Source organism: Phacochoerus africanus, chromosome 15, assembly GCF_016906955.1.
Source record: "Phacochoerus africanus isolate WHEZ1 chromosome 15, ROS_Pafr_v1, whole genome shotgun sequence".
Taxonomy (NCBI): domain Eukaryota; kingdom Metazoa; phylum Chordata; class Mammalia; order Artiodactyla; family Suidae; genus Phacochoerus; species Phacochoerus africanus.
Genome location: NC_062558.1, coordinates 32,001,356 through 32,026,440, shown reverse-complemented (window position 1 = coordinate 32,026,440; position 25,085 = coordinate 32,001,356). Strand labels below are relative to the sequence as shown.

The following is a 25,085-nucleotide window of genomic DNA, read 5'->3' as shown; positions in this document are numbered from 1 at the left end:
TTCATTTTAGGCGGAAAGCCAGATGACATCACCGTCCTTCTCTCAATAGTGGCTGAATATACAGACTGACTCTCCTAGGTGTCAACTCCTTCCTTTCCTTTTATCATCCCAAATTGCCCCCTGCCATGTGTGCTGATCCTGCTGGCAGGACCACGTTTCTTTGCCACTGATCTCAATGGCCAGTGATGTAAGCCTTTTGCCTGAGACCCCATTGAGATCTTTGTTGAGAACCACTACTATCATTCACTAGCTCATATCTGCCAGCAACATTTAAAGAGAATCAAGATTTGAAGATTGGCCTTCACTTCTTACTGTCCTTTCCATGATAGGATTGAGGTTTCCAAAGCCAGAATGGCTAATACTTTTCAAAAACGGTTGAAATACTGAAAATGAGTAATATTGGTAAAGTGAATTCAAAATTACAGTGTGTAAAAGGGATTTTAAAAGTCTAACACAAATTGTAGGTTATGGTACATGTACTAGAAACTTATTCATCAAAAGATATGTTACACGTGTACTCTACAGTCTGTGTTATGATTGGGTGTGGCTTTATGTTTTCATTTTAAACTCCTGTTTTTCAGGGGCTTATAATCTTGCTCTAAAACACTGTTCTGGATTACAAAACCTTGATCCCAGGAGCTTTTTCTGTTTCAAGTTGGAAGAAAAATTCAGTTTAGTTCTATGGATGCACATGTTTCATGGTTTTTAAAAGATGTTTAATTGTGCTCCTTTGATGAAAGTTTCAGCAGTTTATTGATTAGTGCATATCAGGTTGGTGGCCTGATCTGCAGGGGAGAGGGGTTGGGGAGACTCCTTACCAGAATTTTTTAATGGAAATATTTAAGGAAGTTCCCTGGTGGTCTAATGGTTAGGACTTGGCGCTTTCACCACTGTGGCCCAGGTTCAGTCCCTGGTCTGGGAACTGGGATTCCACATCAAGCTGCTGCACACTGCAGCCAAAAAGAAGAAGAAATATTATTTAAGATTACAAAATTCCTCAAAACCTAGAGATTTAGTATTACACCTGAAATTCCTTCCAGCTGTCTGATATGATGCCCCCATGTGGGAGCTCCAGGCCCATAGGCCTGATGGGTTGAGAATGGACAGCTCTGAATTTTGTTGGCTCTTGATGGTCATGCTACCCCTCATCTCGCTCTCAGAGCTGTTGTTAGTAGCCTTGCTTTCTCTAGAGCATGCACCACATTCAGGGAGTCCGTGTGGAAAGAGCACCATGGGTAGTGGTAGAGTCAGTGAGGAAAATTTCTAATGATGATCTGACTTTTGCATTTGGCCGACACAGAAATTTAGGGATTTCTGAATCAAGCTTAATGTTTACAGTTTCCAAATAGCCATCTTGCAGTGTGTAGTTTCCTTATAAAAATACCCCACATTCAGTTTTTCCATTATCTGCAAGCTCAAACTTATTTTTAAGGTTTGTGTACAAGTCGACTGCTGTAAAGATATATTTTTGGGTCTGTTTTTCCCCTCATTAACTTGGTGGTAGAAATATATATATATACTTAGAAATCCTTAAATTAAAGCCATGTTTTATATATATATACATATATATATGTATATATATATGTATATATATGAGTCAGGTAACATTGGTGTATAGATGAGAATGCAATTAAACCTGATGAGAATCTACTTGAGGAGAATATAGAAAGTCTCTTTCTCTAAAGGAGATACTTACTCCCTGGTTTATTGCATTAAAACTTATGTTTGAGGTTACCTCAACTTGTTTTAAAAGATTTTGTTTTGTGAATTTGTACTGTATATTTGAGTAACTGTCAAGCTTTTGTTTTATTTAAAATTGTTTAACATGTACCATGTACATGTCATTACTATATTTCAATGCATCATGCTTGTAACAGGCATTTCATTTATAATAAGAATGAGTTATTCATTTGTAAGCCGTTCAGTAATTTATCTACTATTCCTAAATTGGCATAATGTTAGATATCTATTTTGAATCACCTTTAATTACATGTCAGAATGCCTTAACTACCCTAACTTGACAAAACAGAATTCTTTGGTAGAGGAGATTGGGGGCGGGGGGGGGGGAGTGGAGAGAGACTCTGTTTAAGTAATGAGAACCCATCGTGCTGTGATAAAACACAGAAGCGTGAGTGGTAAGTGGCGGGGTATTTATTTTGCACACACTCTTTGCATTCTCTGTGTATTTAAAAAGTAAAGAAAGTTGCATCCAGAAGGGTTTTGTTGAAAGGAATACATTTACACTTGGGCTGATGACTTAAGTTCTTCTGTTGGGTTTTTAATGATTTTTGATCAGAGGTATGGAGCCTTATGATCTGGATACATTTTATACTAATTTTTCAATGCCTGCATTTAGTTCATGGTAAGAGCAGTGCTGGTCAAGTCACTGGCTTTTTTCTGTACTCACTTATACCCATCAAACAAAATCTTCATAAAGCTAGATTGGTGGTGTTGTACACAGTTTCATTTAATCAACTTAGTCTTTTTTGGGAAATGAATTGTTAGAAATTGACAATGTGTTTGTTCCAGTGACATTGAAACTAGTGGAACAAGAATTGAGTTTCACAGGGGAATTGACTTTTGGCCTGTAGATGAGGGATATAAAATATTTTCTCTATTTTTTCCCCCTGCCCTTTTTGTGTTGTGTACTTCATTTTGTGACTGTGGGGTCAGTTGGAGTGCTGCTTAACAAGTAACTCTCCTTCCACTCTCAGTGGTCAGAGGCTGCTGTGTAGGACCCACACTGGAAGTTTCCAGGTCACAGGACCCAAGTCTTTGTGGGATGTGCCTGAGAGATACCCCTTGGTGGGTCTAATTCTGAACTTGATGTGTGTGTTAATTGTATTTTAAATCAAGCAGTATAAATACACACACATTTGCCTCATGTAGTGGACTTTTATAACAAAAGAGAATTTGGGTTTCTAATTTACAAATGGCAAATTATTTATCCCTTCCTGGATGCACCAAAGACCAGTAAAGTTTATAGCTTTTCCATCTATATTTATAAAGCAATACTGTATTATAAAAATCAATATTTTTATCACATGCTTGAAATTTTTATTTTGTTCTGTTTTAAAATGTGCACTCTAAACATATCAGAACCTTATTTCTTCCTGTGAACTTAAGCTGCCTGCGCACAAAAAAAAAAAAAAAAAAAGGAAAAAATTACCGAATGGATATGCAGTAGAGTCCATAGGCTCTTAAAAACTGAAAGAAGAAATGAGGTGAGGAAAACAAGTTATTTGTCCTGAATTACTGTACTGGCTTGACATGGTTGATGGGTACTAAATCACAAAAGAATCCATTCCAGGTGTGCATGTCTGGGGGTTGGGCTGTGACTAGATTAGAAAACTAGCTTTGCATGATGGGAGGGTGTCATCTCCTATCAGCCGCATTTGTTCTGGATAGAACAGTAGCCTTCAGTACCACCTTCAGTACCACCAACCTACCACATCAAGTAACGAGGAAGGAATTGTGGGAATTTACCAAGTCTGTTTTGAGCATTTTGGAAAATGTAAACAAAAATGGCTAGAACTATAAATGTTTGTACTTCTGATTAAGTTCATGGTTCCTTGTTACCTTATATACCAGCTATCTTTGGTAGAAGCTACAGCATCCAATTTCCCTGGAAACTCACATTTTTGCATTTAACAGATTTTGCAATACCAAAAATCCCAAATCTGATTCTAAAACAATGTGAAACAGAAAGCATTTGGATTCTATTGGTTCAAAAAAATTAAATTCTTTGCAAAACTGAACTTCTCAACCAAAAATTGACAATGTCCATGTCAAAATTTTAACTGTTAAGCAGGTAGTTTGTGGCAAAGATAGCTAAGTAATGAAGCAAGTCTGAATTTGTGTATACTAATGAGCTGCTTTTTTCTGTTGAGACTATCATTATTTGTCTTACCCAAGAGGCAATGACCTGAATTGGATGTCTGAAGTATAACTTATGCAGGAATAGTTCTGTAAATACATTTAAATAAACTGTAAAGATATTTAATAAATATAGTATTTATACTAATCTATGTATTCCTTTTTTTTTTTTTTTGGTCTTTTGTCTTTTTAGGACCACACCTCCGACACATGGAGGTTCCCTGGCTAAGGGTCCAGTTGGAGCTGAAGCTGCCGGCCTATGCTATAGCCACAACCACTCAGGATCCAAGCTGTGTCTGTGACCTACACCACAGTTCACAGCAACATGGGATCCTTAACCCACTGAGCAAGGCCAGGGATCAAACCCACATCCTCATAGATGCTAGTCGGGATCGCTAGCTGCTGAGCCATGACGGAACTCGTATGTATTCCTTTTAATTAGAATAGTAATCAAATAAGGCACCAGCCCTTGACATTGAGTTTGTTGTTCTCTATCAGGTCTTTATTTCCAAACCTCATAGTCAGTCTAGCAGTGAATTCATACTTTGTAGCTATCATTTCTGTCTTTCACTAGTTTTATCTGCTAAGGCCCCCCTTTTTTTTGCCATGCCCATGGCATGCTAAGTTCCTGGGCCAGGGATCATATCCACACCACAGTAGTGACCAGAGCCAGAGCAGTGACAACACCAGCTCCTTCGCCCACTGTGCCACCAGGGAATTCCTGCTAAGACTCTTTCATCTGCGGATTTACTACATCAGTTTAACTTCCTCAAATATTAATCAAAATGGATTACTAGCTGAATAAAAAATATAGATGTTTTCCCAAATGAGGAGGCTTGCATCTTCTGAAAGGTATGTGAAGTCAAAAAATCCTGGTGTCATTTAAATTTAGCATTCTGTATCCAAATTCTAAAATCCAAATTGTATGGAGTTCCCATGGTGGCTCAGCAATAATGAACTGGACTAGTATCCATGAGGACCTGAGTTCAATCCCTGGTCTCTCTCAGTGAGTTAAGGATCCGGTGTTGCTGTGAGCTGTGGTGTGCATTGCAGATGTGGCTCAGATCTGGCCTTGCTGTGGCTGTAGTGTAGGCTGGCAGCTACAGCTCCAGTTTGATCCCTAGCCTGGGAACTTCCATATGCTATGGGTATGGCCCTAAAAAATAAAAATAAAATAAAAACCAAATTATATACAATTTGACAGTGTAACTATCTTTCACACACTAGTGCTGCATGTAGGTGATTACTGAGGATGATCCCTTCACAGCCTAAACCTCTCTGCCCAGTTCAGTGAGCCAGCCAGAAACTTCATCCTCAGTAAGGAGACCTACCGTTACTCTCATGTATAAATGTCCTCTTTGTAGTCATCTACATTTATTAGGAAAGTGTGAAATTCAGTGTTTATCATCAGTGTAAGCATAAGATACATAAATCTCTATTCTACAATGTGAGATTATGTGGGCATTGCCAATTTCCATAAAAAGCTTGGTGAAAGCCCATTTTCATTCACTGAGAAACATTTTGGGATGAACTTGAGTTTTTAATTAGATTATTGTGGGTAGCTCTGACTCATTACCAAGCTACAAGAGCCAAACTCATTCTGGTTTTAGTTAGAACTCTGTTCACCATTCTAAAGTTTACTAATCTACCAGCCACCTTTGTATTATGAATTCCTTGCAAAATCTAAAGCACAATTGCTTGCCAGTTAACATTTCATTGTGATTTGATAGTTTCGCAGAAAACAATAAGATTTTAGAAAAGTCTAGTTTGTCAGGTTATAATTGACTAAACAGGTTTGGGCGAGGGAGAGGCATACTTCAGAAGATATTACATAACAGTGTTTTTGTGCCAGATATTTTAGTCTGTGCAGGTAAGAAACTAATTCTTAAAGAGGCAAGGAACAGAGACATTCATCTGCCACTTTGTTCACTTCAAACCCAGGCTCTTGGCAGTGGAGGCCACTGTTCCATGTCACATAATACAGAAATAATTTTTTGGCATCACTTCCATTAAATTCTTCTCTGCATCACACACAAAATCTAAAAATGACGTCTGAAAATCAGGACAATTTAAGGCTATAAAATAATGTTTTACAATACATAAAAAGACTCCAAAATGAAAGAGGTAGCTCTACATTTTTATTCTTAATCTTTCTTTTCCAGGGGTTATTTTACTTAAAACCTTAATGAAATTTAACAAGGAATGGACAAAGTCATGACATTACATGAGAAAAGAATGCATAACTTTTTACTATGTCTGAAAGTACCAAAACTCAGATGTTTGCAATCAAATACAAAAGGTGCCTGATAGTAGTCACAAAACTCTGTGAGCCATATTGATGCACTTGAAATGGCTGTTAAAGTTTAAATAAGTTTATAAAACTGGCAAAGAAAATGCTAAAAGCCCTAGTGTGAACATGCACTGAATTAAAGAATTTTAAAGAGCTTTTTCCCTGAACACAGAACTCTTCTGCCTCCCAAGTACCATAATGGATTTAAAGCAAATTATATTTACTTGACAACTCTTTCTAGATATGGTGGTTGTACACGATGATGTGTAGAAAACCAGTAGCCCATCCATTTCAAGGAAGTCCAAAACAACAGCTTCACAGACTAGGTGTGAAAATGTGTTTGAGGTACAAGAGAGCAAGTAAAGGGGCAGGGGGCTAACTCCGCCATCAAGTATTAGAATGTTGAGAAACTGCCATTATTCATTCCTCTTCACTGTCACTTGCTGTTGCTAGACTGTCAAAAGGGTGGTTGAAGTGTTCTTGTTGGTCAGAAGAAACAGCTCCAAAGAACATGCAAGAAAACTGGAAGGGAAAAAAGTAACTCTACTGCTTTATTCAAAGCAAAAGGTAATGCTCATCAAGAAACTCAGCCAGTGTGGTTTCCCTCACTTTGATAGTGATGGTTGATCAAACACCCAGAACCTTCATGAGAGGCCCAACACATCCTAAAACAAACCTTCCCTAGACTCCAAAGGCACACAGTTTGGGATCAGTGATCTGCTTTGACTACCCCGCCTAAGTCACTGAAACTAACAGGGCTGTGCGGGACTGTGCAGGCCATCCTTGACTCAGTGATTGTCTTCCCTCTGGCTGCAACAGAAACCACTCCCCCTGACTACAGACTACCCTTCCCTCTGTCTGCCTCCCAGCAGCTCCCATGCCTCTCTTCTGCTGGATAGGAATATCAGCATTTTAAAATAAGTGTCGTTAAAATAGATAGCCTCATCCCATTCCTCCATCCGTGACTGCTGCAGAGCTGTCTACACTTGCTTTACAGGTGCTTTCTCCATTTTCTTATTCTCTTCTTCCATCCTATCTAAAAAAGCTCCTGATTCTCACTTCACAGAAACTCTTCTTAAAATGGTCACCAGAAATTGCCAAATCCTTATTAAGCCAATGACCATTTTCAGTCTCCATCCCACTTGATAGTATCTTCCTCATTCCACATTCTCCTGGTTGTTCTTAGATTTTTCAGCTGGCTTGCCTTCTTCTACTCTGCCCTTCAGTTTCTCAGCCTCAGAACTACCAACACTTGAGGCCTGATGCTTCTTTGTTGAGGAGCTGTCCTGCTCATGCAAAGATGTTGAGCAGTATCCCTGGCTTCTACCCACTAGATGCCAGTAGCACCCTCCTTCCTGAACTGTGACATCCAAAGTGTGTCCAGACATTGCTCAGTGTCCTCTGGCCCTGGTTAAGAACCACTGCTTTCAGTGATGGCAGTCCTCTCCTCCGAACCCTCTCCCTAAGAACTTTGATTCACACTCCTAGTTGAATTTATCATGTATAGCCAGGGAGTCTCAAAGGTAGGGTTTGAACTTCATATATCGTACTGCTTACTTGATTTCTGCAACTTAACATATCCAAAACTCAATGCTCCTTAGGGAGCACTGAACCTGTTTCTCCAAACCTTGATACCTCCTTTTCCCTTAAGCCCCATAACCAATCCATCACAAAGTCCTGCTACTTTTACCTCAAATAGCTGTCTACTTTGGCCACTTCTCCCCATCTCTACTAAATCTCTCTCACACGCTACAACTGGGCTTCCATTCTTGCCTCACTGCACCCCATTCTTCACACAGTAATTGCAGCTAAAATTATCTTTAAAAAATTCAACTTTGGCAGCCCTCCTTGTTAAAACCCTTCAAATACTTTAAATGCCACAGTACTTTTTATGGCTGTTTACATCCAGCATGAGTTGGCACTCACCAGTTGCTCTAGTTTCATTCACCCTGTGCCATTGTTTCTCTGGGGCTGTATGCCCTCTAGCCACACTGGTCATCCTCCAGTTCTTTAAAACCACCACACTCCCTCCATCACAGGGGCTTTTGTACATGCCACATATCCACTCAACCTTCCTAACAGTTTGCCAACCACTGGCTATGCACTAGGAATACAGAGACAAGTAAGACTCAGGCCTGCCCTTGAACTCACAATCTACCTAGTGAAGTAACAAGCATGTTTATTAAATTATTAGGTGACAGTAATAATGAGTTAGATGAACAAAATGCTTTTTTTGAGTAGAATGAGACTTCAAAAAGAGCAGTATCATTTGAGCTGGGCTTTGAAAGATGGGTAGGGGTTTGAACAGTGGAAAAAGGAATACTATCACCATAGGCTGGAGGAGCAATAGTATGAGCAAAAGCAGAACAAAAGTATCTTCCAACCCTGGGCATCTATCTGGACAAAACTTCCACTGAAAAAGACATATGCACCGGTATGTTCACTCTGCAGTGAACTATTCACAATAGCTATTCACAATAGCCAAGACATGTGAACAACCTAAATGTCCCTTGACAGATGAATGGATTAAGAAGATGTACATATACACAGTGGAATACTACTCAGCCATAAAAAAGAAAAAATAATGCCATTGGCAGCAATGGACAGAACTAGAGATTCTCATATTGAGTGAATTAAGTCAGGGAAAGACCAAACACCACACATCACTTATATTTGGAATCTAATATATGGTACAAATGAACCTATCTACAGAAAAGAAACAAACTCATGGACATAGAGAACAGACTTGTGGTTGCTGAGGGGGAAGGAGAGGGAGATAGATGGACTGGGAGTTTGGGGTTGATAGATGCAAGAGCAGTGTGATCCTGCTGTGTAGCACAAGGAACTGTATCTAGTCACTTGTGATGGAACACAATGGAGGATGTCAGGGAAAGAATGTATGTATATGTGTAACTGGGTCACTTTGCTGCATAGCAGAAATTGACAGAACATTGTAAATCAACTATAATTTAAAAAAAAATTTTTTTTTGTCTTTTGTCTTTTTAGGGCTGCACCTAAAAAGCATACAGAAGTTCCCAGACTAGTGGTCTAATGGGAGCTACAGCTGCCGGCCTATGCCTCAGCCACACCAGATCCAAGCCTCGTCTGTGACCTATGCCACAGCTCAAGGTAACGCCAGATCCTTAACCCACTGAGTGAGGCCAGGGATCAAACCTGCAACCTCATGGTTCCTAGTCGGATTTGTTTCCACTGCGCCACAATGGGACCTCCTAAAAAAAATTTTTTTTAAGTATCTGCCAAACATTTCCACTAAGAGTTAAGCAAGCATGCCTACTCTGTCCACTGCTAGTCAGTGTTGTGCTAATGCAACTGAACAAAAGAGATCAGTTGGAAGCATTAAAAAAGAAATAAATCCATCTCTCTATAAAAATAACAATATCTCTAGAACACCAGGGAGAATCTATGATAAAACTAATGGAAACAATAAAACAATTCAGCAAAGTAGTAGAACATAAAATTAACATGGAAAACAATAGCTTTAATATATACAAACACTAGACAGAAAACATAATGGTTGAGAAAACTCCATTTATAATAGCAACATAAAAAATTACTTAGGAATAAACTTAATAATAAATATGTAAAACCTACATGAGAAACATTTTAAAACACTCCTTAAAGACACAAAACTAGGAGTTCCCGTCGTGGCTCAGCGGAAACAAATCTGACTAGAATCCATGAGGATGCTTCAGTGAGTTAAGGATCTGGCGTTGCTTTGAGCTGTGGTGTAGGTCAGAGACACAGCTTAGATCTTGGTTGCTGTGGCTGTAGCATAGGCCAGTTTCTAACCCTAGCCTGGGAACCTCTATATGCAGTGGGTGCAGCCCTAAAAAAAACCAAAAAAAAAAAAAAAAGAAGACACAAAAGTAGACCTGAACAAGTGGATAAACAAGTGGAAATACATTGCCTGTTTTTGAACAGAATGACTCAACATCATAAAGACATCACTTTTCCCCAAGTTAACAGAAAATTAAGAAAATCCCAACAAAAAAAAATACCAAAACACTTTTTATGGAGATAGGTAAGTTGATATTAAAGTTCAAGTAAGGAGTTCCCGTCGTGACTCAGTGGTTAACAAATCTGACTAGGAACCATGAGGTTGCAGGTTCAATCCCTGGCCTTGCTCAGTGGATTAAAGGATCCAGCGTTGCCGTGAGCTGTGGTGTAGGCTGCAGACGCGGCTTGGATCTGGCATTGCTGTGGCTGTGGTGTAGGCCAGAGGCTAAGCTCCAATTAGACCCCTAGCCTGGGAACCTCCATATGCCGCTGGTGTGGTCGTAAGAAGAAAAAAGACGGAAAAATAAAGTTCAAGTAAGAAAACACACATTCAGGAACAGCCAGGAAAAAAACAGACAAAATCTATAAAGTGATACTAACTCTACTCGATTTTAAAACCATACCCTGAAGGGCTAGAACTGAACCTCAGAAGGAAGGGAGGAGGCCTTGAGAAGATTATATTAAATGCCCTTGGGAAAGTCCCTGAATGCCATTCCAAAGATTTGGGGTGAAATCCTATGAGAGAAGCCCAATGATCCAAGAGATTTAAAAGCAGAAGAGGAATATATAACTAACATTTAATGAGCACTGACCATGCAGCTCCATGTACTATTAGCTCAATGAATTTTCACAACAATTTAATAGGTAGCATTATTATTATAACCATATTATTATCAGAAGGAAAAGTGAGGCAAAGACAATTAACTTGTCCAAGTTACATAGCTAAGAAGTGTCAAGGCAGAGAGTCCAACTCTAGAGCCCTGTACTACATTGTTGATATAAGGTTTGAACAAATCTACTAGGTCACTGTGGAGAAGTACCAGAGCAGAAGAGAATGGAGGTCAACTGGAAGGCTCAGTGTAATTCAGGTAGAAGATGATAAGGATCTAAATAATTTCACCTTTGCAGGAGTTAAAGGCAAATAATTCCCTTTAAAAACGGAACTTTCTTTTTAGAATTTAAGTGATAAGATAGGAAATTTGAAGAAGAGTGCTATAATGGTAGGGAGATTATAGTTCTAAATGTTACTTTCTCTAGTGAGGAAATTGACAATCTTAGTGAATTTCAGGGAGGGGAAGCAGCAAGAAAATGTGTGCCTGTGAAAACATAAGAACAACATGTGTGACCGAAAAACAAGATGTGGAAAATGCTTTTATATAATGAAAAGACAGAAATTCACAAGAAGAGAAAATTGCTGTTAAGTGCCAGGTAGGTAATAGGTATTCAATCAACATCGTATCATCACTGAATAAGTAGAGTTTACCATCCAATTATATTACCCTAAAAGTCTATGAAGCATAAGGATTGACTTTTAGAAGTATATTTCTCCTTTCAAATTTCTAATTCTAAGAAACTTGTATTTCCAAACCAGTAATAATATCAACATCAAAACAAGACTGAATAAAATACTAATGCAAACATGCAAAACAGAGAATATCATTTGGTAGTCTGCTTATACCATTACATTCATCTTCAATTCAACAGACTTTATAAGGTTTAATGCTATAGCATGTTGTGAAGTTTATCATCCATCTAGTAAAATGTTGTAATATAATAATGTTATTAACTGGGATTCCACTATGAAGGAATTTGTGGTATTTGCTGTGATTAAATTTACATTTGTTCTATCATGAATAAAGGATTTCCCAACTAAACTTGAAAAATAAAATTAGGACACTAATTTTATTTATTTATTTATTTATTTATTTAGTCTTTTTGCTATTTCTTTGGGCCGCTCCCTTGGCATATGGAGGTTCCCAGGCTAGGGGTCTAATCGGAGCTGCAGCCACCGGCCTACGCCAGAGCCACAGCAACGCAGGATCTGAGCCGCGTCTGCGACCTACACCACAGCTCACAGCAATGCCGGATCGTTAACACACTAAGCAAGGCCAGGGACCGAACCCGCAACCTCATGGTTCCTAGTCGGATTCATTAACCACTGTGCCACGACGGGAACTCCAGGACACTAATTTTAGAAAACAAATTATATGACTTTAGCACATTATTTGTTTTCAAAAATAAGCATTCTAAGTGACTCCCACCTCTCCTTGAATATATTTTGTTAAAACTTACGCAATGAAGGAGTTCCCGTCGTGGCGCAGTGGTTAACGAATCCAACTAGGAACTATGAGGTTGCGGGTTCGGTCCCTGCCCTTGCTCAGTGGGTTAACGATCTGGCGTTGCCGTGAGCTGTGGAGTAGGTCGCAGACGCGGCTCGGATCCCGCATTGCTGTGGCTCTGGCGTAGGCTGGCGGCTACAGCTTCGATTCAACCCCTAGCCTGGGAACCTCCATATGCCGCGGGAGCAGCCCAAGAAATGGCAAAAAGACAAAAAAAAAATGCAATGAGAGGAGTTCCCACTGTGGTGCAACAGGATCAGTGGCATCTCTGCAGCGCCAGCACACAGGTTCAATCCCCAACCTGGCACAGTGGGTTAAAGGATCCAGTGCTGCTGCCTTGGATCTGATCCCTGGCTAGGGAACTCCATATGCCACAGGGTGGCCAGAAAAAGAATTAACCAATGAGCAATTTAACTATTTTATATTGATGTTCTTTTTTTGTCTTTTTGCCATTTCTTGGGCCGCTCCCTCGACATATGGAGGTTCCCAGGATAGGGGTCTAATCGGAGCTGGAGCTGCCGGCCTATGCCACAGCCACAGCAATGCCAGATCCAAGCCATGTCTGCAACCTACACCACAGCTCATGGCAACGCCGGATCCTTAACCCACTGAGCAAGGGCAGGGATCGAACCCACAACCTCATGGCTCCTAGTCGGATTCGTTAACCACTGAGCCACGACAGGAACTCCCTATTTTATATTGACATTCTATGAATCAGCCTTTTCTCCATCTCAGACTGGCTTTACTGCTCCCCTATCAAAATATAAGAAAATTTAATTTCCAGGACGTCAGGGGTGGGCTGGGGCAGGGAGTTTGCAAAGGGAGACGGATAATGAGCATTCTTTACTGAAACACTGTCAGGTCTCAACATTTTTCCTTTACCTTCCTGAGATATGGAGAGCCTGGCATTTCCTCCGTGTCGCTGACACTGCTTTCTGGTACTTCACTAATGTCTCCGTGCGTTCTTTTTGCTAAAGGGCTTCCACAGTTTTCCAATGCAGGGATGTTTGAAGGAGTCTCATTAGAATAAAGCCTTTTGGGTACTGCTTGTCTTGAAATATACTCTGGGGCCTTGCTGGTTACATTTTCATCAGCCTTTGAACTTGAATGTATCAGATTTGACCTGAAATATTAACAGAGATTAAATAAATGAATTATTTACTTAGAAATATATTATTTTTATATAACTAAGGGTGACAATGATAACACTAGTTTAGAGAATATATTGAAATAACATTGAACTAATTGCTAAAAGTTAAGATTTACATATGAGAAAAAGAGTTACATATACGATTATTCAGAAATTCTCTTGACAGATTCAGATTTCTCAGTAAAGCAACCGAGTATGCATGAGACAATCTTGTGATGTGGTAGTAGGGTGAAGTTAGAAAAAAAGTCAAATATACATCTATATGAAAAAATTGTATACAGTCATTAAAAATCATGTTTCCAAGTCATTATTAGCAATCTTCAAACATGACAATATAGTTTGTGAGAAAACACAGGATACAAAACTACATGTGCTATATGATCTGATCTTGTTTTAAAATACAAATATACACAAATTTAAAAGTTTGAAGAGTTCCTGTCGTGGCTCAGTGGAAATGAATCCGACTAGGAACCATGAAGTTTCAGGTTCAACCCCTGGCCTCAATCAGTGGGTTAAGGATCTGGCATTGCCATGAGCTGTGGTGAAGGTCGAAGTCGTGGCTCAGATCCCGCATTGCTGTAGCTCTGGCATAGACTGGCAGCTGTAGCTCTGATTAGACCCCTAGCCTGGGAACCTACACATGCCACAGGCGCAGCCCTAAAAAGACAAAAGACAAAAAAATAAAAAATAAAAAGTTTGAAAGAAAATACAGTGAGCCAATGTTAACAGTGGCTATCTCTAGGTGGTAAAATTGTGGTGTCTTTTATTCTTTGTACTTTTCTGCCTTTTCCAAATTTGCCATAGTAACTTTATGCTACTTTTACAATGAAGCACACTCCACCAAAAATAAAAATTTATTAAGAGACAAAAGGGAATAAAGAAAGCAAGAAAAATAATGGCTCTCCATACATCTAAGAAAGAGTTCAGGGTAGCAAGTACAGACTTTCCTGTGAACCTTAACACTGTATCGCTCCTAAAAAACAACTACTGAAAACGGAAATGAGTTTCGAGTCATGACAAAGATAAACAAGACAGACCCGTTAAATTCTGATAAGACAAAAAGCAAATATTCAGTGAAAGATGGGAGATATTTCTATGTTATAGTTAGGTCTCACTGGAGCTCTTCCTGATTCAGTTAAAATTTCTGATTTTCTAATGTTTTCATCCTCAGTTGTTTCCTAAATGAATGCCATTGAATTATTTCAGAATAAGATTGCAATGACTTTATCCCAACCAATAAAGATGCTAAAACATAGCCTTACCTTTTTCGTTTTTGTGAAAGACACAATGATTGTGGAGAAGATGTTCTACTTGGCTCATCAGCTAATGTAGCCAAAATAAAGTTGGCTTCCAATAACATGTCGTCAATACTTAAAGCCATGGGTCTAAAATGGCAAAGTCAAAACAAACATCACACACATTTTTTTTTTTTGGTCTTTTTCCATTTCTTAGGCCGCTCCCGCAGCATATGGAGGTTCCCAGGCCAGGAGTCTAATCAGAGCTGTAGCCGCCGGCCTACACCAGAGCCACAGCAACGCGGGATCTGAGCTGTGTCTGCAACCTACACCACAGCTCACGGCAACGCCAGATCTTTAACCCACTGAGCAAGGCCAGGGATCAAACCCGCTAGTCAGATTCGTTAACCGCTGAGCCACAATGGGAACTCCCACACTCATTTTCTGATGGTTGTTGAAAAAACATTAGAAAATGATACTTAATTTGGGAGTAAAAAGCAACAGTAAAAGTAGAAGTCCTGTTTGTCTTTTCAGAAATTAAGGCAGTTCTAAGAGCTAAAAGGACCCTTAGAAATGATAACATCCAATTTTATAAAACACACCTATCCTAACCCAATCTCTTTGAAATTTAAGTTCTGAAATATATAAAATACCATAGTTTCATAGAGATTTAACTTGTTTGAGCCAGGTATTTTCTTTTCTTCTCTTTTTTTTGTCTTTTTTTGCCTTTTCTAGGGCTGCTTTCGCGGCATGTGGAGATTCCCAGGCCAGGGGTCTAATCGGAGCTGTAGCCACCGGCCTACGCCAGAGCCACAGCAACGCAGGATCCGAACTGCGTCTGTGACCTACACCACAGCTCACGGCAATGCCGGATCGTTAACCCACTGAGCAAGGCCAGGGATGAACCCACAACCTCATGGTTCCTAGTCAGATTTGTTAACCACCGCACCACGACGGGAACTCCAAGCCAGGTATCATTTTCTAATTAGGCAACTTAGCAGGATGTCAAGTTTATAAATGTTTTCACTCTGCAGAATAACATAGCTTTCTCAATCAAGTTACCCAAAAAACCCCAAAACCAAACAAACAAAAAACGCCAGGGTATTCCCTTGAGGTGCAGTGGGTTAACTATCTGGCATTGTCACTGCAGCGGCCGGTTGCTACTGTGGCCTTGGATCCCATCCTTGTCCTGGCAACTTCAACAAACTGCAGGTACGGCCAACTTCCCCCACCTCAAAAAAAAAAAAAACAAAGAAAAATTTACAAAAATAAAAGCCAGGTTATGATATCTTTCAAAATTTTAGTTTGATAAGTGTTGCCAGTAAAGTGAAGAAATTCCTGAGGTGTGAATTAATTTCAAACTGGTCCAACAGGTTATAATATTAATATATAACAAAAGAATAAGAAACTCAGAAATTTCCCAAGGACCTACTTCCCAGGAAAGTCAAAATGAATGGATATAGGAGCACGTGTAGCTTCTGAAAATGTCAGTATCCCCTAAAAGGAAAAGAAAAAACATGTGAAATCTTTATTAAAAATAGCCAGTGATCATTGTAATTGGACACGAATTTTGGTTTACCTTCAATTCTTTAAAGCAAAATGTTATTTCAGTGTCGACTCCAACTTGAAAGAAGTCAAACTCTTCGGGGCTGACAAACATCTCACTGTATACAGAACTGGTCAAATCTGTTCAACATTATAGGAAAGTAAGGAATAGAATTAGTTCATAGATAATTGTTAAATTTTAATATGAAATATAACCATAAATGGTAGGTTAAAAAAGAGCCACAAATTCTTGGACATTCCTTCACTGAGAGGCAGGTTCTATGTTTATGTCTCCTTCCCTTGAATCTGGGTGAGTATTTTCTGACTGCTCCCACCAATAGGATATGGTGGAATGACCTGGTGCTGGTTTCTGAGCCTAAGGCTTTTTTTTTTTTTTTTTTGTCTTTTTGCCTTTTCTAGGGCTGCTCCCACGGCATATGGAGGTTCCCAGGTCAGGGGTCTAATCGGAGCTATAGCCACCGGCCTACACCAGAGCCACAGCAACACCAGATCCGAGCTGCTTCTGCAACCTACACCACAGTTCATGGCAACGCCAGACCCTTGACCCACTGATTGAGGCCAGGGATCAAACCCACAACCTCATGGTTCCTAGTCAGCTTCATTAACCACTGTGCCACAACGGGAACTTCTGGGCCTAAGTCTTAAGAGACTGGAAGCCTCCACTTCCTTTGTCTTCTGTCCTACGACACTCACTCTTAGAACACTGCCTGAGTTCACGCTATATGAAGTCCAAGTTAAGCCCACATGTGTGCAGGCACTCTGATCACCAACACAGCTGAGCTCCCAACATCAATTACCAGCCGTGTCTGTGCACTCTCTTAAATGTCTTCAGATGATTCCAGACCCAGCCACTAACTGCAATTCCATTAGAGATCCCAAGTGAGAACTGCCCAGCTGAGCCCTGATGACCCAAAGAACCATGAAAGATAAGAATAAATTTTTTTTTTGTCTTTTTGTCTTTTAGGGCTGTACGCTCGGCATATGGATGTTCCCAGGCTAGGGGTCGAATCAGAGCTGTAGCTGCCAGCCTACGCCAGAGCCATAGCCATGAGGGATCCGAGCCGCATTTGCAACCTACACCACAGTTCACGGCAACGCTGGATCCTTAACCCAGTGAAGCAAGGCTAGGGATCCAACCCGCAACCCCATGGTTCCTAGTCGGATTCATTAACCACTGAGCCATGATGGGAACTCCAAGAATAAATTATTTTAAGCCACTATGTTTTGGAGTGGTTTTTTATAAGCACTTAAATAACCAGAATACTATAAAAACTATTCTTTTTGTTTGTTTGTTTTTTGTCTTTTAAGGACCACACCCGCGGCATATGGATGTTCCCAGGCTAGGGGTCAAATCAGAGCTGTAGCTGCCAGCCTATGCCAGAGCCACATCGATGCAGGATCTGAGCTGTATCTGCAACCTACACCACAGCTCACACCTTAACTCACTGAGCAAGGCCAGGGATCGAATCCACATCCTCATGGATACTGGTCAGGTTTGTTAACCACTGACCCACAACAGAAACTCCTAAAAACTAGTTTATTCTAAAGGGAACTACTATTTATGAATATAGTACATATGAAGTTCATATATATAAATTTGTTATTTTACAAAGTTATTATATTTTGTTTCACTATGTCTCATTTTGTTTCAAAAAATATTAATAAAAAAGGTATTAACAGGAGTTCCTGTTGTGGCTCAATGGGATAAGAACCGGACTAGTATCCCTGAGGATTCAGGTTCAATCCCTGGCCTCATTCAATGGGTTAAGGATCCAGCGTTGCCATGAGTTGTGGTGTAGGCCACAGACATAGCTGGGGTCCTTGTTGCTGTGGCTGTGACATAGTCCGCCAGCTGCAGCTCTGATTCAACCCCTAGCTTGGAACTTCCATATGCCGCAGATCTGACCCTAAAAAGAAGAAGGAAAATAAAAGGTATTAACAAATAATATAGACATATCACACTAAATTATAAAACATGGCTTAAAATTAAATTTTAAAAGTTTTTAACTAAGATATAATTCACATACTATATTCACTATTTTAAAATGTACAATTCAGTGTTGTTTAGTATGTTCATAAGGTGGTTCAACCATCACCATTATCTAATTCCATAAAATTCTGATCACCTCAAAAAGAAACCCCACAGTCATTACCAACCACTTCCCTTTCCCTCCTCTCAGCCCCTGGAAACCACTAATCTACTTACTGTCTCTATGGATTTACCTATTCTGGATATTTCATATAAGTGGAATCATATAACATATAGCCTTTTGTGTCTGGTTTCTTTTACTGAGTATAATATTTTCAGGGCTTATCCATGTTGTGGCAATTATCAGTACTTTGTTCATTTAATTGCTGAATAATACTTAGTTGTATGTTTATACCAACTTTATAAATCCACTTACAAGTTGATGACTTTTGGGTGGTTTCCACTCTGTGACTATTGGACTTGGATTTTTCTCAACAGCTACTGTCATAATGAACCCTTATGTGTGGAACTTCACATATACGTTCCAAAATAACCAAAGAGGAGTTCCCGTCGTGGCTCCGTGGTTATTGAATCCGACTAGCAACCATGAGGCTGTGGCTCTGATTCAACCCCTAGCCTAACTTTCATATGCTGCAGGTGTGGCCCTAAAAAGAAAAAAAAAAAATCATTTTGTTACCAAACAGCAAGTCTCTGTGCCCCACACACAGTGAGGCCAAACAATACCAAAACATCAGAGTTTAGAACTGGGAAAGGTTTATTGCAGGGTCATTCAAGGAGACAGGTGGTTCATGCCTTAAAAAACCCAAACTTGAGTTTCTGCTGTGGTGCAACAGGATCGTCAGCATCTCTGCATTGTCCCAATGCAGGTTCCATTTCTGCCAGGATCTGGTATTGCCACCACAGCTGTGGTGTGGTTGCACCTGTGGCTCAGATCTGATCCTGGGCCCAGGAACTCCATATGCTGTGGGGCAGCCAAAAAAGTAAAAAGAAAAAGAAAAGAAAAAAACCCAAAGTCCTTGAAGTCTTTTATAGGAAAGCACTTTTATAGAAAAGGTAAGGGAGGGGTGTGGTTAGTTGTTGCAAACTTTCTGGTGTTGGATCCTTTGTTCTTACAGCTGTCCACATAGAGGTAGGGTCATGATGTTCCTGTAAACCTCCATCAAAACTAATGTTATTCTCTGTCCTCCAATTTTTTAATCTAATGATACAAGAAAGGGAAGGAGAGGCATTAGATTCTGTCTCCATGCCTCCTTGTGGCTTTTAACACTTAATAAGTCCCATAAGCAAAGCAAACATCATTACCCCCCATTTTACTTGTTCAAGCTCCCAAGCATCACCTTTCACCCTCTGAGGTCTAGGCCCTGGCCAAAGGAAGGGAGTCCCTGCATGGCCAGTTACTCTGCCCGGGAGCATTCGTCCACACCCAGTGTGGGTCCTCCCCCCAGTGCCCAGGCCTGGCTGAAGAGGCAGGTCTCAGGTAGCAGCACCTTCCATGCCAGGTCACCAGACCCTGCTCAGCTATCATCACTGAGGGAGCAAGGCGCCAGGGACCCAGCTGGCCCTCAGTCTCCTCAGGCCGTGCACATAAAATGGTGGCCAGGCCCCACAGACCTCAACCCAGGGAAACTGCTGCTGCTACTAGGTTGCAGAGATGGGACCTGGGCCTGGCCACTGGGCAGCCACGGCAAGGGCTCTGGACCTCTGCAGCACACTGCCCTCAGCTTTCTCTGGGCCCCTAGCTCACCTGCCAGCCAGAAGCCAGAGGGTCTGAATGACCCAGGGAGAAGGCCACAATCTACTTCTCACTCCACTCTCTCTGCCAAGAGGACCACTGCGAGACTGACTGCTGGTGGAGTTTGACCTCTAACAGTCCCGCTCTAATGGTCTCGAGGCTAAGGGCCTCGAGATAACCGCCTTGTGATAATAGCCTGGGGCTAACTGGCTACACGCCTGCCTCACCCCTATTACAATTAGTTACTAGGGAAGTGGAAATCAAGGCTACAATAAAACACTTCACTAAGATGGCTATAATCCAAAAGAGGTGCTGAATTTTGTTTCCTAATATTTTATTAAACTTTTATGTGCATTTTTAATTTAATTTATTTCAATATTTTATGGCCACACCCATGATATATGGAAGTTCCCTGGGCCAGGGATTGAATCCAAGCCACAGCTGAGACCTACATCACAGCTGCAGCAACATCAGGCTTTAACCTACTGCACCTGGCTGGGGATGGAACCCCGTGCCTCCCCGGCTACCTAAGATGCTACAGTCGGATTCTTAACCCACTGTGCCACAACAGGAACTCCTTATGTGCATCTTCTTTAATGAAAATATCATCATTCTTTATCATTGATAACATCATCATTATGATAATAATGATAATAATAATGATATTATCATTATTATTATGAAAATATTATCATTACCTCTGTTGTAGTGCAGCGGGTTAAGAATCCAACTAGTATTCATAAGGATGCAGGTTCGATCCCTGGCCTTGCTCAAGGGTTGAAGGATCTGGTGTTGCCACAAGCTGCCCTTTGGGTTGCAGATGTGGCTTGGATCTGGCATTTCTGTGGCTGTGGTATAGGCTGGGCCCTGCAGCTCCTATTGGACCCCTAGTCTGGGAACATTCATATGCCACAAGTGCATCCCTAAAAAGAAAAAATATATATTATCATGTTATGCATACCATTTTATAATCTAGTCAATGATATATCTATTTTTCCATGTTGATAGGAACATTTTCCTAATTATTTTTTGTTGCTATTTTGTGTTTTCCATTATAAAATTAGCTTCAATAAACATCTTTGATATACATACCCAGAAAGAAATGTACACACACACACACACACACACACACACGCACACGTGACTCCTTTTAATAACTTCATAATATTTCACTAAATGAATCTCCTGTTGTCAGACCTGAAGCATAGAAAGAGATATACCAAACTGTTAAAAGTGCTTGTCTCAGAGTTCTTGTCATGGCTCAGTGGTAACAAACCCAACTAGTATCCATGAGGATGTGGGTTCAATCCTTGGCCTTGATCAGCGGGTTAAGGATCTGGCATTGCTGTGAGCTCTGGTGTAGGTCACAGACTCAGCCTGGATCCCACATTGATATATGGCTGTAGCATAGGCCAGCAGCTGCAGCTCTTATTCAACCTCTAGCATGGGAACTTTCATATGCCACAGGTGCAGACCTAAAAGGACAAAAAAATAAAAAGTGCTTGTCTCTAGATAGTGGGATTTCATGCGACTTTTATTAGTGCTTTTTGGGTTTTTGATTTTCTTCAATGAATATGAATTATATAAGAACAAAGGAGAAATGGGACCAAACAATAGCTTACATATATCTTCATCTCAATCAAGAAGGCTCATGTCACGCCCAGTGTCTGCCGGAGAGTAAGTTCAGTAATAAAATTAAACAATTGAGTCCCCAGTCAACCATAACTAAAACTACTCATTAACTGCTCACAAGGGACAGTGTCTCCTGGTCACTAAGTGGCCATTCTTATTCAGAGATGACATTACAAATATAAAACAGATGCTTTCACTAGCCAAGCACATATTTTCCAGATAATGCTCTCTTGAGTGCCAAAAAAGAATGCTAGATAAGGCTTGAGAGAAGCAGTAAAAGCACAGTAGTAATGAGCCTGAGCTCTGGAGCCTGAAAGTCTGTACTCAGACCATAATCCACCACTTATTAACTGTGTGACAGCAGGCAAGTCACTTAGTTTCTCTGTTTCATATTCTTCCTATGGAAAATGGGGATAATAATAGTACCAGAAGTACCTACGTCACAGAGTTGTTATGAAGCCCAAATGGATTCAGAAATGTAAACCATTTAGAACAGACCCTGGCACAAACTGAACACTACAAAGTCATCTGACCCAATTTAAGTCCTGGTTATACCGGTTGTTCACTTTAAGTTCATTTTAAAATAATGTTTCTTCCTTTGTGTCTTTCTTTCTTTCCCTTTTCTTCCTTCCTTCTTTCCTTCCTCCCTCTCTCTTCCTTTCTTTTTTGTGGCCATGCCCATGATACATGAAAGTTCCCAGGCCAGGGATCAAAACTGTGCCACAACAGCAACCAGAGCCCCTGCAGTGATGATGCTGGGCCCTTAACCAGCTGCACCACAAGGGAACTCCTTTTGTATTCTTTCTTTACTACTACCACACACACACAAAATTATCCAAGGCCAAAGAGTCTCAAACAACTTGTGCCGAAAATACTCCAGTAAATTTCTTTAAAATTAAAAATCCTGATTTAATTATGCCTTAGTTTCTCCAATCCACCTGGATAACTCTGGGAAGAGCTGACTTAAGAAGTATTTACATTTTCTTCCCTATATATTTGCCAAGTGGAAAACCTTAAATTTCTAATTCAAAGTTACTTTTCCTTTTTAAGTGGTCAAAGATCATCTCAATTGGATTGCTGGCCTCTTAATCTTTCTTTATGCTAAAAACAAAGGATGATAAAGGGTGAGAAATAGCCTTGAAATTTTAACTGAAAATATATCTTTCTCAGTAACTATTCTATTTTTTTGTTTGTTTGTTTCATTTTTGTTTTGGCCACGCTCACAGCATGCAGAAGTTCCCAGGCCAGAGATCAAACCCACACCACTGCAATGACAATCCCAGATCCTTAACCTGCTATGCCATGAGGGAACTCCCCATTCTATTATTTTTTAAAATTTCAAAGCCAAAGTAAAATTATTTTTTAAATTTCAAAGCCAAGTATTTTATTTTATTTTTTGTCTTTTTGCCCTTTTTAGGGCCACTCCTGCAGCATACGGAGGTTCCCAGGCTAGGGGTCAAATCAGAGCTGCAGCCGTTGGCCTACGCCAGAGCCACAGCAACACAGGATCCAAGCCGCGTTTGCAACCTACACCACAACTCATGGCAACACCGGATCCTTAACCCACTGAGCAAAGCCAGGGATCAAACCTGCAACCTCATGGTTCCTAGTCAGATTTGTTAACCACTGCGCCACGATGGGAACTCCAAAGCCAAGTATTTTAGTTACTGATTATGATACATTTCTTGGGACTCTCTAAAAAATTTAATGATCTTTTTACATTTTACTGCCTTTTAAACAAGAATAAATATCATGCCATTAATATTTGCTGTATAGCCATGTAGTAATCAAGAAAGCCAGGAAGTAATATTTCATCAAAGCACTGTGACAATTATAATCCTTACCCATTGATTCCTCATTAGAACTCTTAATGCAAACATTCAGTGGAGTAACAGCAAGAGTAACTTCCTCTTGACTCGATGTAAAAAGAACAATTGCCTCAGCTAGCACTCTATAAAATGCAATGAACAATATATTATTTGAAGAACAAACAGAAATAAATCTTATTAAGTGGGACCCAAACTTTTAATCTGGAAATAAATAGGTTAATTGTCCTGAATTTTAAAAAACCTACCCAAAGGACCAATCTTTTTTCCTCTACATGAGCTACTATATTCTTAGTATGTCTCAAAATTATAACATCATTGAAAGCCAAGAGCACAGAAAATACGTTCTACATAAAACATGTAAAAACTTCAGGATAAACCAAACTCTAGAATAAAATGTCTTTAATTTTATATTTTTTACATTTTTAAAAAAATGACCTGGGATCATAGTAGAAAGGGAGATAGTAGAAAATGGAGCTGTTCAAAGAGAACTGAAGTAAACTATGCTGGAGACATAGTTGAGGGGTAGAGGGTTACAAGCAGCCTGCTGCCATATTCTCTTTACCTTTGTCACTTGTCCTAGATTACTACCTACTTCTTTCAAGGTTGTCTTGACATCCCAAATGCCCTTTCATCCTGGACTTTTTTTTTTTCTTTTTCCATTTTTGGCTGCCCCTCAGCACATGGAGCTCCTGGGCCAAGGATCAGACTCGAGCCACAGTCTTGACCTAGGCCGCAGCTGCAGCAACACTGAATCCCTAACCCACTGTGCTGGATCAGGGAACAAACCCACATCCCAGCAGCTCCCAAGACACTGCCAATCCTGTTGCACCACAGCAGGAGCTCCCTGGGCTCCCTTTTAATAAACATATTTATTGAGACAAAATCCACACTCCATAAGATTCACAGATTTAGAGTTGCTTGATTTGCATTTCCCTAAAGACTAATAATGATGTTGATCTTCTTTTCATGGGCTTGTTGGCCATTTGTATATGTTTTTTGGGAAAACGTCCATTTAAATCCTTTGCTTATTTTTTAGTTAGGTTATTTATCTTTTCTTTATAGCATTATAAGCTCTGGCCCATTTTTGAGATTGAGATATGGTTAGATTCTTAAATGAGATTCTTAGAATTTATGTAATGTTGGTGTTAACCTGATGCTAGACGTTAGATTAGCAATGTTTCTTGGTGCCAAAATGTCAGGAACACCTACCAAATTAATCTGGGAACTTTTCCAGTGTTAAGGGAGAGGTGTTGTATAAGTTACCAAATAACCTGATAAAAAATGACAACAGGAATGTGCAATTCAAAAAGGAATAAAAATACAAATTGCTAATAAATATATGAAAAGATGCTTGGAGTCTACATCATGGCTCAGTGGTTAACGATCCTAACTAGTATCCATGAGGACGTGGGTTCGATCCCTGGCTTCGTTCAGTGGGTTAAGGATCTCACATTGCTGTGAGCGGTGGTGTAGGCCAGCAGCTACAGCTCCAATTCGACCCCTAGCCTAAGACCCTCCAAATGCCTTGGGTGCAGCCCAAAAAACACCAAAAAAAAAAAAAAGATGCTTATACTCTCTGGTAATAAAATAAACCCGATAAAGAATAACCAATAATGCCATTTTCTGCCTATCAGTTTGGCAAATCATA

General features: G+C 40.1%; 2 protein-coding genes across 3 annotated transcripts in view; one reads left to right on the top strand and one right to left on the bottom strand.

Moving 5' to 3' along the window:
• Positions 1–4,014, top strand: part of PPTC7 (protein phosphatase targeting COQ7) — a 40,065-nt gene extending 36,051 nt beyond the window's left edge. The window contains exon 6 of the mRNA XM_047760173.1: positions 11–4,014. Within this exon, the coding sequence (XP_047616129.1) occupies positions 11–69 (59 nt within the window). The 3' untranslated portion in view covers positions 70–4,014. The remainder of the gene's footprint in view (positions 1–10) is intronic.
• A 1,685-nt stretch (positions 4,015–5,699) lies between these two features.
• Positions 5,700–25,085, bottom strand: part of RAD9B (RAD9 checkpoint clamp component B) — a 34,048-nt gene continuing 14,662 nt past the window's right edge. The window contains exons 6-11 of one of the 2 annotated variants that reach the window (XM_047759394.1): positions 23,453–23,559; positions 16,268–16,374; positions 16,121–16,185; positions 14,716–14,838; positions 13,186–13,426; positions 5,700–6,688 (exon numbers count right to left, since the gene is read on the bottom strand). In XM_047759394.1, coding sequence (XP_047615350.1) covers positions 6,587–6,688; positions 13,186–13,426; positions 14,716–14,838; positions 16,121–16,185; positions 16,268–16,374; positions 23,453–23,559 — 745 coding nt within the window. In that variant the 3' untranslated portion in view covers positions 5,700–6,586. The remainder of the gene's footprint in view (positions 6,689–13,185; positions 13,427–14,715; positions 14,839–16,120; positions 16,186–16,267; positions 16,375–23,452; positions 23,560–25,085) is intronic. The other variant, XM_047759395.1, reaches the window with a different exon arrangement.